Raw genomic sequence first — 15,620 nt, 5'->3', positions numbered from 1 at the left:
GGTTTGCCAACTTTGTCTATGATTTTCTCCCAGCTTCCAGTCGGAGAGAGAGACGGGCGACAGAAATTTTGCGATTGGTTATTACCTCAAGGAAAAAAAGGTGAGGCGTGTTTTGAGAAGTTGTTGTCAATGAAAGGTCTCACGTGAGTGACATCTCTGACGTGAGCATGTTGGACTTGCAGTGCTTCCCTGACAACGCTGACATGATTGCGGCCCTCGATTTCTACTTTCAGGTGAGGGAACCACTGTCGCTGTCACATTAATTTTAGAGGTAGGAATTTTTAAGCACCTCACGGTTCTCGGGGTGCCAATTAGACTCAGAATCCATTTTTGATTCACCATGTATTATTTGGATTACAAAAAAAAGCAGGTTAAATCTCACAAAGGCTTCTATGGGCTGCTGACAAATTACGACTTAGGTATGACACAGTGTTGGCATTAAAACACTTTTATGTACAAAAATCACAGAATGATAATCAATCTCATAGAAGAATATAGAGAAACCCCAACTCCAACCCAAACCCAGCTATGCAGTAGTAAGGATGGAAGTTTACAAAAGCAATTGAGAAGTCATAAAAATACAATAATTAATTAAGAAAACAAATACAACAAATCTTATCGATTTAGAATCCGAACAAAAAAAAATTGCAATTAGAATGTGAAGTGAAGTGAATTATATTTATATAGCGCTTTTCTCAAGTGACTCAAAGCGCTTTACATAGTGACACCCAATATCTAAGTTACATTTAAACCAGTGTGGCTGGCACTGGGAGCAGGTGGGTAAAGTGTCTTGCCTAAGGACACAACGGCAGTAACTAGGATGGCACAAGCGGGAATCGAACCTGCAACCTTCAAGTTGCTGGCACGGCCACTCTACCAACCGAGCTATGCCGGTTGGTAGAGTTGCCGTGAAATGTGAATTTATTTTTTTTGATCACTCCTAATCATTTTTATACTTTTTTTCAGCTTTGGGGGATTTTTTTTGTCTTTATAACCTTACTTAAGACATGGAAACAAAGTTGCTGACTACACAAAAGGTCATTTCTATCAATTCGGTGAAAAAAAGATTACAACCATATAGAAATGTCAGGCTTGGACAAAAGAATGAACTCAGATGCAGAGTAGGGATACTCAGTAGGACTTTTATTTTGACGGCTCTTTCACTTCCAGAGTCAGAGTGATACAATATCTCCAAATAACAAAAACTGTTGTTGAAAAAGGTTCCAAAAAAATTAATAACCGAGTGTCACGCCTGTAAGTTTATGTTTTGGTCAGGCTAAGTTTAGTTTTTTGGACATTTAAGTTCTGTCTTGGCACTTCCTGGTTTGTTTTCGTCTCCATCCCAACTCATTACTTTTCACCTGTCATGTCACGTCCCTGTCTTCAGCCTCACACCTGTTTTCAGTAATTATCATAGCTACTTAAGTCACTCTTTTTCTTGTCTTCATTCTGGGATCTTCACACACACTCGCACACACGCTACCCATGCTGCACCTCCTTCACGCCCTAGTTTATCTGCTTCATGCCTTGCTACGCTGTTCATTTTGTCCAAGTAAGTCAATCAATCAATCAATGTTTATTTATATAGCCCCAAATCACAAATGTCTCAAAGGACTGCACAAATCATTACGACTACAACATCCTCGGAAGAACCCACAAAAGGGCAAGGAAAACTCACACCCAGTGGGCAGGGAGAATTCACATCCAGTGGGACGCCAGTGACAATGCTGACTATGAGAAACCTTGGAGAGGACCTCAGATGTGGGCAACCCCCCCCCCCCCCTCTAGGGGACCGAAAACAATGGATGTCGAGCGGGTCCAACATGATACTGTGAAAGTTCAATCCATAGTGGCTCCAACACAGCCGCGAGAGTTCAGTTCAAAGCGGATCCAAGACAGCAGCGAGAGTCCCGTCCACAGGAGACCATCTCAAGCGGAGGCGGGTCAGCAGCGTAGAGATGTCCCCAATTGATACAGGCGAGCGGTCCATCCTGGGTCCCGACGAGCGGTCCATCCTGGGTCTCGACTCTGGACAGCCAGTACTTCCTCCATGGTTATCGGACCGGACCCCCTCCACAAGGGAGGGGGGGACATAGGAGAAAGAAAAGAAGCGGCAGATCAACTGGTCTAAAAAGGAGGTCTACTTAAAGGCTAGAGTATACAGATGAGTTTTAAGGTGAGACTTAAATGCTTCTACTGAGGTAGCATCTCGAACTGTTACCGGGAGGGCATTCCAGAGTACTGGAGCCCGAACGGAAAACGCTCTATAGCCCGCAGACTTTTTTTGGGCTCTAGGAATCACTAATAAGCCGTAGTCTTTTGAACGCAGATTTCTTGCCGGGATATATGGTACAATACAATCGGCAAGATAGGATGGAGCTAGACCGTGTAGTATTTTATACGTAATTAGTAAAACCTTAAAGTCACATCTTAAGTGCACAGTAAGCCAGTGCAGGTGAGCCAGTACAGGCGTAACATGATCAAACTTTCTTGTTCTTGTTCTTTGTTTATAGTTCATAGCCAATTGTTTTTGTGTGAAGTCCTTTAGTTTATGTCCATCATTTCATGCCATCGAGCAGGTGTTTTTGTTTCACGTTTGTACTGTGTAACCAAGTTGTGTACCTATATTGTGAGCGCATTTTGTTGTTTGTTTATTAAATAAATGTCACGTACTCACGTCCACGCCTCGCTCGTGCTGATCCTCATCTGCGTCGAAAAAACAATCCTTGTCCAAGCCATGTTGTGACACCGAAAATCATTCCTAAAAGGAGGAAAATACAAAAACAAAGACTAATACCTATAATTTGCGCCATATCTTCTATAAAACTTATCAACATAAAACGCTCCAACAGGAGGAATAAAACAATGACTATGAAAATCTCGACACTTAATCTTAATCTAATAATGGTTAACAAAAAAATCAATCAAAAAATTTGAGGAAAGAAAGAACTGTAGGAAAAAATAATAACTCATCACTTCGGTTGAAAAAAATAAATAACAAAATTCACTCTACTGAGGAGGAGAAAAGTCAAACTCAAAATAGCTGCGTGGGAATTCAGGATCCAGGAAAATAAGCATGGGACGAGGCAAGGCATGGACATGGGCATGGACGCAAGACAGGCACGAACGCTTGAGACAATCTGGCGCAGAATAAGGGGAGGCGTGGGCTTATATGACACATGAAGGTATTGGGAAACAGGTGGAAACAATCAGGGGTCAGGGATGACGTCAGACTGATGACACAAGAGGAAGGGCAAGTGATCTGAAACAAGAGGAGTTACTTATCAAAATAAAACATGCAATTCACATAACAAAAGAAACCGACACAAGACATCCCTCACCAGGGTGTGACAAGAAACAATAAAGATTTTCAAATGCTAAAAAGTCAACGATGATAAATAAGAAACATTTGTACAGTACAATAAAAAATAACTTTAAAAAGCGCTAATTTAAAGGTACGTTAAAAACAAAACAAAGCTAAACCAACAAATATTTCTTTAAATAATGTTTTCCTGTGGTGTTTAAATATTTTTGTAAAAATGATAGTTCTGCCCCAACTTGTTTCCATGTATGTTTTTTTCTTTGTGTTCATTATGGGTGTTATATAACATCAATCCTAAAGTTTTTTTGCTTCCTTCTTGACACCTGACTGTCACACGAGATCTTCATACACATGATCATAATATCTTCTCTCTTTTGTTCATAAAGGTAAAATAATTTCCATTAAAATAGGAAAGCAAAATTATTTTCAAATGTAAGAGATTAGGTATTTTTTCCTCCCAGCTGTGCTCCATAGAGGTCACGTGTGAGTCAGGCAGCGTCATGGCGGCCACGCTGGCCAATGGCGGCATTTGTCCCATCACAGGCGAGCGTGTGCTGAGCACCGATGCAGTTCGGAACACATTGAGCCTCATGCATTCCTGTGGGATGTACGACTTCTCCGGACAGTTTGCCTTCCACGTGAGTCCCTGCTTTGAAAGTATTCACCCCAAGTGTTATTCACTTATTTTAACTGCATATGTTTTCACTTTCAGGTGGGCTTACCTGCCAAGTCTGGGGTCTCAGGTGCCGTCCTCCTGGTGGTGCCCAACATCATGGGCATGATGTGCTGGTCCCCACCTTTGGATCGCCTTGGGAACAGCGTGCGAGGAATTTACTTCTGTCAGGTACATGACACTTGCATCTTTTAGGTGTCAACAGATGGTCCTAGTGAATATTGAAAGAACATTTTGCATTTCTAGGAGCTGGTCTCTCATTTTAACTTCCACAACTATGACAACTTGAGACATTTCACCAGAAAGCATGATCCTAGACGACGAACAGATGATGATCCGGTGAGTTCAGAAGTATATACATATATATATATATATATATATATATATACACAAAAAAATTAAAAATCGATTTAAAATAAAAAAGGAGAATCGATTCTAAATCGCACAACGTGAGAATCGCGATTCGAATTCGAATCGATTTTTTCACACACCCCTAATATATATATATATATATATATATATATATATATATATATATATATATATATATATATATATATATATATATATATATGTATATATATATGTATATGTAGGTGTGGAGAAAATCACAAGACTACTTCATGTCTACAGAACTGTTTCATGAGGGGTTCCCTCAATCATCAGGAGATTTTTAATAGAAGCATTCACATACAATGGTTTATATAGGGCACAGAGTGGGTGGGTACAGGCAGGCGTATTACCTTTGCTTGGTAAACGACTGATGTCTGTAAGCACCCTCCGTTGAGAGGGCAATCAGGTTTCTTGCGACAGTTACATTCCTTATTGGTTTCAGAGTCGTTTAGTCTGGGGGCAGACAGTCCTTTTGCAATTGCTTTGTTGTGGTTTGAAATGATTTGTTGTGTGTTATTCATACAGCTGTAGCTCAATTTAATGTTGTTCTTGTTGAATATTTTTCTTAGGGTGTTGCCTTTGGGGAAGTGTTTGTCGATCAGAGTGAGGAACTTGCGGCCGATGTTGGTTGAGACGTTTTTACTGAATGGTGGATTGTACCTGATGATGTTGTTTCGTTTTCTGCTCTTTTTTGGTTGGTTTCCTGGCGTGGGTTCATAGGTGAGGGTGAAGTTGTATCCGCTTTCATCAAGTGCTTTCTGGTACGGGGGGGTTGCTTGGTCGAATTCAGCTTTGCTAGATGACAGCATCGATAGCCTTTTGTTAATTCCGGTAGGTATTCTTTTCGTGGTGGTGGGTGGGTGGTTGCTGTCATGGTGCATGTATTGGAGTGTTGTGTTGGGTTTCGTGAATGGTTGGTAGCTGTTATTTCTCAGGTTGAAAGTGACGTCGAGGAAGTTGACGGTTTGCTTGTTGGCTTCAATCGTGATCCGTAGGCCGTTTTCTTTGAAGATTTGGCATATGCGCTTCTTGGTGTTCTCGCTGCTCCTTGGCGAGGCGTGGCACACTGCCAGTCCGTCATCACGGTAAATACCAAGGTTCAGGTTGAGGCTAGCAAGCTGGGAGAGGAGGAAACTCCCAATGAGGTCGCATGTTTCTGCTCCGTCAAAACTCCCCATAGTAACGTCAAATGTTGAATTGTTCTTTTTTTGCCATGGTGTACTGTTGTGGATGAGTATGGAGTTCTTTGCGTGGATGATGATGTTTCTGTCGTTGCCTGTGATTGAGTCGTAGTCCGAGGCGAAGTTTAGTGCTTGGGTCAGTAGGTCTTGCGTGATGGAAGGGTAAAATTCTTCGATGTCGAAGGAGATAAAGTTGTGTTGTTGTTTGTCTTGGATGTTGTTAAACCATTTGATTACTGCTGCTGTATATCTCCATTGAGTGGTGTTTTGTCCTTGATTTTTGTGTTGATTCTGTCCAGGATTATTTTGCTGATTTTTCCTATTTCGGATTTAGTTGGGTTTATTAGGTGGCATGTTGGGTTATTTGCGAAGTTGGGTTTGTGGTCCTTCGCAAGGACATTAACACATCCGACACGTACGTAGGATTAACCGAAGGAGCGTTCAAAACAAGATGGAATAATCACAATACCTCCTTTAGAAACCAGACTTTGCGGAATTCTACAGAACTCAGCAAACACATTTGGAACCTCAAAGACAATAATGTTGAATATTCAATAACATGGCAAATTCTTGCATCCAGCACACCTTACAACAGTGGTAATAAAAGATGCAACCTATGCTTGAAAGAGAAACTGTTCATTATACATCATCCAGATCTATCATCCCTCAACAAGCGCAGTGAAATCATTTCAACATGCCGCCACAGACGGAAACACCTCCTAGGTAACACATGAGCCAATCACCACACCCTACGCCTGCCTGTACCCACCCACTCTGTGCCCTATATAAACCATTGTATGTGAATGCTTCTATTAAAAATCTCCTGATGATTGAGGGAACCCCTCATGAAACAGTTCTGTAGAGATGAAGTAGTCTTGTGATTTTTCCCACACCTACATATTGCGCTCTACCACGGTATCGAGCACTATTCTCTGGATAATCCAATCAAGACATTATATATATATATATATATATATATATATATATATATATATATATATATATATATATATATATTAGGGGTGTGGGAAAAAATAGATTCAAATACGTTGTGCGATTCAGAATAGATTCTCATTTAAAAAAAATCTATTTTCATTTTTTTTATCAATCCACCAAACCACTACACAGCCATACCATAACAATGCTATCCAATTCCAAAACCAAACCTGACCCAGCAACACTCAGAACTGCAATAAACAGAGCAATTGAGAGGAGACACAAACACGACACAGAACAAACCAAAAGTAGTGGAACAAAAATGAATATTATCAACAACAGTATCAATATTAGTTATAATTTCAGCATAGCAGTGATTAAAAATCCCTCTTTGACATTATCATTAGACATTTATAAAAATAAGAAAAAAGAACAATAGTGTCACAGTGGCTTACACTTGCATCGCATCTCATAAGCTTGACAACACACTGTGTCCAATATTTTCACAAAGATAAAATAAGTCATATTTTTGGTTCGTTTAATAGTTAAAACAAATGTACATTATTGCAATCAGTTGATAAAACATTGTCCTTTACAATTATACAAGTTTAAAAAAAAAATCTACTACTCTGCTAGCATGTCAGCAGACTGGGGTAGATCCTGCTGAAATCCTATGTATTGAATGAATACTGACTCGAAAAAATAGATATATTATCGAATCGTGACCCAAGAATCGGTATTGAATCGAATCGTGGGACACCCAAAGATTCACAGCCCTAATATATATATATATATATATATATATATATGCTTATAAATGTATAATACTAGTGTATATATGTTTATAATTATCTTGTAATGTTGTTTTTTCCTACGACTAGAACAAGTGGGTGGTAAACTTAATGTTTGCGGCCTACAGCGGGGACGTGTCTGCTCTGAGGAGGTAACATTCGCAATAAGTAGGTTTCTTCTGTGAAAGTTTGGAGTCAAGTGATTTCATAGAAATATGAGGTATGTCAGTAAAGTTCCAGGACTTGTGTCACAAAAGCTTTATTTCAAATCCAAACTACAAGTTTTTTCCTTCAAAAAAGACTCCCCTTGGAGTCTAATGCACTTCCCCGATCCAACGCTCGCCTCTTTTCGCACGCAAACTGAAGCAAGACTCTCTGCTGCTTCATGGTCTGTGGCAAGAACTCCACAGAGGACAATGTTCCTCCGGTTGAGAATGCATCATCAGTTCTGGAACTTTTCTGACACACCTCAACTATAAAACGACATGATGAATGCTCGTTACTGAGCGTCAGATTTGCTGAGCAGTGCAATTCAGATACCAAAACACAAATTCCTTTTTTTGTTTCCAGGTTTGCGCTTTCATCTTTAGACATGGAGCAGAGAGACTACGACTCTCGCACAGCTCTCCACATTGCCGCCTCAGAAGGTGACGCACTTAAAGTTGTCTATGCCTTGTCCTCTAATGCGGACATTCTAAAACTGTGGTACGCCAAAGTATCACTTAATTGGTGTTTTATTTTTCTATATTCAAGCAGTTTTATTGTTCAAACTGTGTAATATTAAGGTGGCCACAAATATTCAACATACTTGTTATGTAAAACCCCTGCCTTGTTTTTAATGAATATTTTGGCCTACAATGCTACTGTATTTTAATGTTGTGGTTTGGTTGGTAGAGCAGCCGTGCCATCAACCTCAGGGTTCCTGGTCCGATCCCCGTCTTCCGCCATCCAAGTCACATCCGTTGTGTCCTTGAGCAAGACACTTCACCCTTGCTCCTGATGGGTCGTGGTTAGCGCCTTGCATGGTAGCTCCCGCCATCAGTGTGTGAATGGGTGAATGTGGAAATAGTGTAAAAGCACTATGAGTACCTAGAAGGTAGAAACGTGCTATACAAGTATAACCTATTTAACATAATGTGGGTCATAAGGTGTTTTTTCTGAGGTGGTACTTTTTGTGTTCTAATGCAGGGTTTCGCAACCTTTTTTTTCCACCAGGGTCCAGTTTAATGCATGCATTATTTTCACGGACCGGCTTTCTACGTGTGGCAGATAAAAACAGCAAAAAAAAAAACAAAGAGCATGGAAAAATTTATCTTGGGCCACGATCTGGCACATTAAGGTGCATTGTCCCATTTACTATAACAGTGGTTCTCAAACTTTTTCAGTGATGTACCCCCTGTGAACATTTTCTTAATTCAAGTACCCCCTAATCAGAGCAAAACATTTTTGGTTGAAAAAAAGAGATAAAGAAGTAAAATACAGCACAATGTCATCAGTTTCTGATTTATTAAATTGTGTAACAGTGCAAAATATTGCTCATTTGTAGTGGTCTTTATTGAACTATTTGGAAAAAAAAAGATACAAAAATAACTAAAAATTTGTTGAAAAATAAAGAAGTGATTTAATTACAAATAAAGATTTCCACACATAGAAGTAATCATCAACTTAAAGGCCTACTGAAACCCACTACTACCGACCACACAGTCTGATAGTTTATATATCAATGATGAAATATTAATATTGCAACACATGCCAATACGGCCGGTTTAGTTTACTACATTACAATTTTAAATTTCCTGTGGAGTTTTTTGTTAAACGTCGCGGAATGATGACGCGTGCGCGTGACGTCACGGACTGTAGAGGACATATTAGCGCAGCACCATTTGCGGCTAAAAGTTGTCTCTTTTCATCGCGCAATTAAACAGTATTCTGGACCTCTGTGTTGCTGAATCTTTTGCAATTTGTCTAATTAATAATGGAGAAGTCAAAGTAGAAAGTTGGAGTTGGGAAGCTTAGCCTTTAGCCACACAAACACACGGTGTTTCCTTGTTTAAAATTCCCGGAGGTGAAGCTTTACTGTGGATCAGAGCGGTCAAGCGAACATGGTTCCCGACCACCTGTCAACCGGCAGGTTTTGGTGAGGAAATTTTGGTAAAAAGTCGCCTCGTACCGGAGATCAGCTGAGCTTGCGCCGTCCATGCAGCTGCCGTCGACTTCCCTCAGAGACTGGCGTCAAGACACCTGTGGACACACCCCTCCGACTATCAGGTACTAATTAATCTCACTAAAACACTAGCAACACAATAGAAGGATAAGGGATTTTCCAGAATTATCCTAGTAAATGTGTCTAAAAACATCTGAATCCGTCCCAATGCAATCGCCTTTTTTTAAAAAACTTTATTCTTATTATTTTTTTTTTTTCTAGTCTTTCGCCATCAATATCATCATCCACAAATCTTTCATCCTCACTCAAATTAATGGGGAAATTGCTCCTTACGTCCTCACATTATAAACAATGTGAGGACGTGAGGAGCCCTCACCCTTGTGACGTCATCGTCTGCGACTTCCGGTAACGGCAAGGCTTTTTTATTACCGACCAAAAGTTGCGAACCTTATCAAAAATATGACAATATCGCGAAATGATCAAGTATGACACATAGAATGGACCTGCTATCCCCGTTTAAATAAGAAAATCTCATTTCAGTAGGCCTTTAAAGTGCCCTCTTTGGGGATTGTAATAGATATCCATCTGGATTCATGAACTTAATTTTAAACATTTCTTCACTAAAAAAATAAATCTTTAACATCAATATTTATGGAACATGTCCACAAAACAATCGAGCTATCCATCCATTTTTTACCACTTATTTCCTTTTGGGGTTTCGGGGGGGCGCTGGAGCCTATCTCAGCTACAATCAGGCGGAAGGCGGAGTACACCCTGGACAAGTCGCTCTAATCGCAGAACATCGAGCTGTCAACTCTGAATATTGCATTGTTGCATTTCTTTTCACAGTTCATGAACTTACATTCATATTTTGTTGAAGTATTATTCCCCCAAAAATATTTATAAAGGATTTTTGAATTGTTTGTATTTTTAGATTAAAAAAAATAAATAATCTCACGTACCCCTGGCATACCTTCAAGTGAAGTGAATTAGCGAAGTGAATTATATTTATATAGCGCTTTTCTCTAGTGACTAAAAGCGCTTTACATAGTGAAACCCAATATCTAAGATACATTTAAACCAGTGTGGGTGGCACTGGGAGCATGTGGGTAAAGTGTCTTGCCCAAGGACACAACGGCAGTGACTAGGATGGCGGGAGTGGGAATCGAACCTGCAACCCCCAAGTTGCTGGCACGGCCACTCTACCAACCGAGCTATACCGCCCCCAAGTACCCCCAGGGGTTCGCGTAATCCCATTTGAGAACCACTGTACTATAACAAAGGAGTTGTAATATACATCTATTATCAAGCTTATTGATGTGTTTAGTGGGACAGCGGTACTTTATAAATTAATTTATGTTTCTGTGCGGCCCATTAGCAAATGCATCACAGTTGGGTTCTATTGTATTTCAAACTAAACTCACATTCTTTTCTAGGTCACGCAGATGCCGTGGTCTTCCTGACTGAGGAATGTAAAGTGAATCCTTGCATCAAAGACAGGTATTTACATTATACGAGGCAGCAAATATAACCATGGGGTGTGTCTAATGGTGTCCAATGGCAGATGGGGCAACACTCCCCTGGACGACGCCAGGCAGTTTGGCCATCAGGTCATCGCCACCATCCTGCAGCAGTACCAGCTTGTCTACGCCAATGTTCACTCATCAAGCTTCAAGGAGGAGCAGAAGGTTGCCATGGACACGCTGAAGAGCGTCATGTAAAGGAGCAGAAGAGTTTTTAAAATACAAGTAAAGCACTTGGGTGGCGCAATATGAAACAGGGTGACGGACTAGCTCAGTTCATTTTATTCCGGATATGCGTAACAAGTTACATTTGTGCACAAACTAAGGTTAACAGTTTTACATCTCAACGTGTTTGAAAAGGAGTGGGTTGAAGCAGATCTTGTTTAATCCCATTCCTTCTCCTCATCATCAGAACAATATAGATGGACACTTTTTGTTCACTCCTAGTGGTGAATGTTTGATTTTAGGATGTCTGTTAATGCGATGCAGGGTTACATAACATGTCATTATTCATGTAATTGTATAGTGCTGTACTGTGAACGGATGTTTAATTTAATGTGTGATTAGGCATTTTTGTGTTGTATCCAATTGTTGTGCTTATTTATTTTTAAATAGGAAAATCCCTATTACGATTGATCGATGCATAGATATTAGGGGGTTTTATCCCCCCCCCGCTCCCTAAATCAATGTTCCTAATGCTGATTGGAGGCGAGTATGATGCACCTTGTCCTTTTATTTTGGTTAACTGTTATGTTGTGAAATGGAGGTACAGCATATTTTGGTAATGATATGGCTACCACTACTTTGTATTCCAAAATAATAGTATTTGTTTGCTCAATTGTTCATATCTCATTCACATTTAAGCACTTGTGGTTACAATAAATTATATTACCATTTATGTTTTTGAGTTTTAGTCCGTTTTTTTTTTTTAATCCATGGGTGCATTCACGCTTGTTTTTCTTGGGTACATTTGTTCTGCCAGTATGGTTCACCATAGGTCAAATGTGAACACCTTCCAACAGAAAGTCAAGTGAACATTAATAATAATAATATTAATACTGTGATGAGATGGCGACTTGTCCAGGGTGTACACCGCCTTCCACCCGATTGTAGCTGAGATAGGCTCCAGCGTCCCCTGCGACCCAGAAGGGAATAAGTGGTAGAAAAAGGATAGATGGTATAATAATAATAATTGGCATTATAATTTCAGTTTTTGGCAATGGTTTCCTAATTTTTGGTATTGACCAATAGTTTTCATTTCAGTGCATAAAGAAATGAGTTAAACTAGGGCCAGAAGCATGAATACAGTAGTTAAAACATATCTGACTCTTCTCAACCAAAGAGCCACCATGGTCATGACATTTTTGTGAAGTTTCCTTGCAAACCTTCTCCAAGAACCTTTTTGACATGTTTGTATCTTTTATATACTCTTCTTAACATCTCAGCTGGTATAAAAATAAATATATATTCTACAGAAAAGAAAGTCCTACAAGTATCGGTGACCCCAAGCAGATGTCCGCATTAAAGATAGATACCACAAGAATATTTTCTTATATATTTTTGGTTACCAGAGTCATAATGATGTAAAGAAAATAGATGTTTAGACAGTTTTAGTGATGCCATTTTAATAAACAATATACAGTATTGACAATATTGCAAGGGTAGCACCAAAAATGAACTTGGCGATCTTGTTTTCTCGATAATATATAGACGTGAATACATTTTACTCACTCAAAGTCTCAGTATGCATCATATATAGGGGTGTAACGGCACACAAAAATTTCGGTTCGGTACGTACCTCGGTTTGGAGGTCACAGTTCGGTTCATTTTCGGTACAGTAAGAAAACAAAAAATTATTTTTTTTATTCACCAAATTTGTAAACAATGGCTTTATCCTTTTAACATTGGGAACACTATAATAATTCTGCCCACGTTAATCCACATTGAACTGCCTCAAGTTGTTGCTTTGATTAAACAAAATGACAAAACCTTTCTACATATAAAAAGTGCAACATTAAACAGTTTCAAGTCAAATCATGCTTAATTTATTACAGCATTTGGGAAGCCTGTATTTGACATTTATTATGTAAATGTTATATTTTTGTCAACATGGGATAGCAGGGACTCTGCCATTCAAAAGTAGGCTGCTACATTACTAATGATTTATGTTATTATAGCTGAAAAAATAGTACAATAGCCATAGGAGAGACTATTCATCCCTAAACACCATGGACTTCATGTTAGTTCATGTGAAATAACAGACAGGGCTTTGCTGCCCCTAACACACACACACACACACACACACGCACGCACGCACATAGCAAAATGAGCTAACATTACGCTAAAAGCTAATTAGCCTTCACCTCAAGCGAGAACTGCGAGCGAGCTGAGCTGCAGTTTAAGTTTCTAGAAGGTCAAGGGGCTCATGGAGATGTTAGTAATAGTTGTGACTGGGAAGTGTTTTTTATAATTTGGGGAGAGTAAGATGTCCGCTGCTAAACACATCTGCTTGACGCTGAAGCATTGACAACATGCGTTCTGAATACGCACTGCTGATTGGCTTTGTATGTAACCAATCAGATGGTTGTGTGGACGGGACAACGCTGGGTGCTCAGACAGAGGCAGAAAGCAGAGCAGCTTGTTGAGACTTTAGCTTACAAACTCGTTTGATACGCCTCCGAACCAGACTGAAACCTCCGTACCGAAACGGTTCAATACAAATACACCTACCGTTACACCCCTAATCATATATATTAATGAGCATGCAGAAGATCGGAGTGGTTTTAAAGCCATAAATGGTGAATTTGTATATTATTGCTGTTTAGGGCAGTTGCACTGAAGCTATCGCTTAAGGCCGTGAGGCTCATCCATGCCTGAGTGTGTGATCAGCTCCCCATCCCAAAGTCCAAAAGCAGGGCAGAGCGGAGTCTTAAACTGACTACTCATTGTGTGAATGATCCTGGGTCCCTGATGGTCCACCAGCCCCAGAAGACCCGCCTCAACGTCCAGCAGGATGCCCACACGGTCGGGCTTGCCTACCAGGGACACTGGAACAATCTTATTGTTGGTCATTGCGAACCACTTGCGCTGGGCGTAGCCGAACACCCACGAGGAGCTGCTCGTGCCCACGCAGTCGTCACGGGACATCAGCTCTTCGGCCACGCCTACGCGAAACTCCTGAGATTTTTTGACCGTCACCTCCCAGTAGTGGCGCCCGCTGCTGATTTTCTCGTCGCCGAACACGACTGCCCAGTCTCGGAAACGTTCAGGGTTGGTTTGCACGTGGCTGGGGTCCAGGCCCAGCATGCGGTAGATGACGCCAGTGTCTTTCTTGAAGATGTCCAAACTGCTGTGAGCCGTCCTCTCGTCCAGACGGAACTGCAGACCTACACACAGAAAGTACATTTATTTTTTATCAATCACAGCCTCTGGGACATCCATCCATTATCCCTTGGGGGGCTGGAGCCTATCTCAGCAACAATCTGGCGGAAGGCGGCGTACACCTGGACAAGTCGCCACCTCATCACAGGGCCAACACGTGATGTTGGCCCTGTTCACACCATCGGGCAGTGGTTCTCAAATGGGGGTACTTAAAGGTATGCCAAGGGGTACGTGACATTCTTTTTAAAATCTAAAAATAGCAACAATTCAAAAATCCTTTAAAAATATATTTATTGAATAATACTTCAATAAAGCCGGAGTACCCGGAGGGAACCCACGCATTCACGGGGAGAGCATGCAAACTCCACACAGAAAGATCCCGAGCCCAGGATTGAACCCAGGACTACTTGGTATTGTGAGGCAGACACACCAACCCCTTTCCCACTGTGCTGGCCTGTGGGACATATCATTTCTAAATCTCACATGGCAGCATACACATTTGGATCAACTACAGACTTTTAGATTTAAAAATATTTCAGTACCCCTAATTTGTATTCTTACTCTGTAAATGTGGCTGCTGTAACGAATTATGTTCCTACAAAAGGGATCAATAAGTTGTCTAAAGGTTTGCAGCTTCACAATTTTAATTTTAGATGACTACGTTTCGTAAGATACTCTTATTAGTACAATTTAGAACTCAAGGAAACTACAATTTGACTCCTGCGGCTTCCGTCCTGTGAGGTCAAGAAAACATCGACGGGAGTCCGCGTCGCTGCACTGACATCTGAGCAGCTAAGTTAACCTCACCATTTCTTGTCGACGTGGCGGAAAATCTCCTCGCTGGCAAGTTGGTAGTTTGTATGTGTTGTGTTGGAGTTAGTGTCCGCCCCACCAGGAGATAAACACGAGTGACATTACGAGACGACGCCATGTTTCCTTGCTCACGTGCTCAGCTTCTTCTTTGTTTATTTATTGGCAGTCGGCAAGCAACTCGTTGTGCTCATTACCGCCACCTGCTGAAAGGAACTGGGGCTCGACCCTGTTCTAAATGACCATATCCTTCCATCCTTCCATCCATCCATCCATTTCCTACCACTTTTTCCCTTCGGGGTCGCGGAGGTAAATTTTAAATTCTGCATTTCCTGAATGTATTTGTCAAATATCCTCAACTGCGTACTAATTCCCAGTCTCAAATATATTATCATTGGCTATCTTTGAATTTTGAATTATATTTATATAGCACTTTTCTCTAGAGA

At 40.6% G+C, this 15,620-nt stretch overlaps 2 protein-coding genes across 2 annotated transcripts in view; one reads left to right on the top strand and one right to left on the bottom strand.

Annotated features, from left to right (window-relative positions):
- The window catches only part of LOC133555109 (glutaminase kidney isoform, mitochondrial-like), a 61,363-nt gene extending 49,482 nt beyond the window's left edge, over window positions 1–11,881 (top strand). Inside the window, exons 10-18 of the mRNA XM_061904596.1 lie at window positions 34–100; window positions 183–233; window positions 3,784–3,960; window positions 4,035–4,166; window positions 4,242–4,334; window positions 7,387–7,448; window positions 7,867–7,943; window positions 10,897–10,960; window positions 11,025–11,881. Coding sequence (XP_061760580.1) covers window positions 34–100; window positions 183–233; window positions 3,784–3,960; window positions 4,035–4,166; window positions 4,242–4,334; window positions 7,387–7,448; window positions 7,867–7,943; window positions 10,897–10,960; window positions 11,025–11,181 — 880 coding nt within the window. The 3' untranslated portion in view covers window positions 11,182–11,881. The remainder of the gene's footprint in view (window positions 1–33; window positions 101–182; window positions 234–3,783; window positions 3,961–4,034; window positions 4,167–4,241; window positions 4,335–7,386; window positions 7,449–7,866; window positions 7,944–10,896; window positions 10,961–11,024) is intronic.
- Window positions 11,882–12,582: 701 nt separating this feature from the next.
- spryd4 (SPRY domain containing 4) lies at window positions 12,583–15,335 on the bottom strand. Its single transcript, XM_061904597.1, has 2 exons — window positions 15,172–15,335; window positions 12,583–14,369 (listed from the first exon to the last, which is right to left on the bottom strand). Exons 1-2 carry the CDS (start codon window positions 15,293–15,295, stop codon window positions 13,825–13,827), a joined length of 669 nt encoding a protein of 222 aa, XP_061760581.1. The 5' UTR covers window positions 15,296–15,335; the 3' UTR covers window positions 12,583–13,824.
- Window positions 15,336–15,620: the final 285 nt, after the last annotated feature.

The sequence above is a fragment of the Nerophis ophidion genome, linkage group LG06 (genome assembly GCF_033978795.1).
Source record: "Nerophis ophidion isolate RoL-2023_Sa linkage group LG06, RoL_Noph_v1.0, whole genome shotgun sequence".
Lineage (NCBI taxonomy): Eukaryota > Metazoa > Chordata > Actinopteri > Syngnathiformes > Syngnathidae > Nerophis > Nerophis ophidion.
Note: the sequence above shows the minus strand (reverse complement) of the source record. Positions and strands in the feature narration are given on the sequence as shown.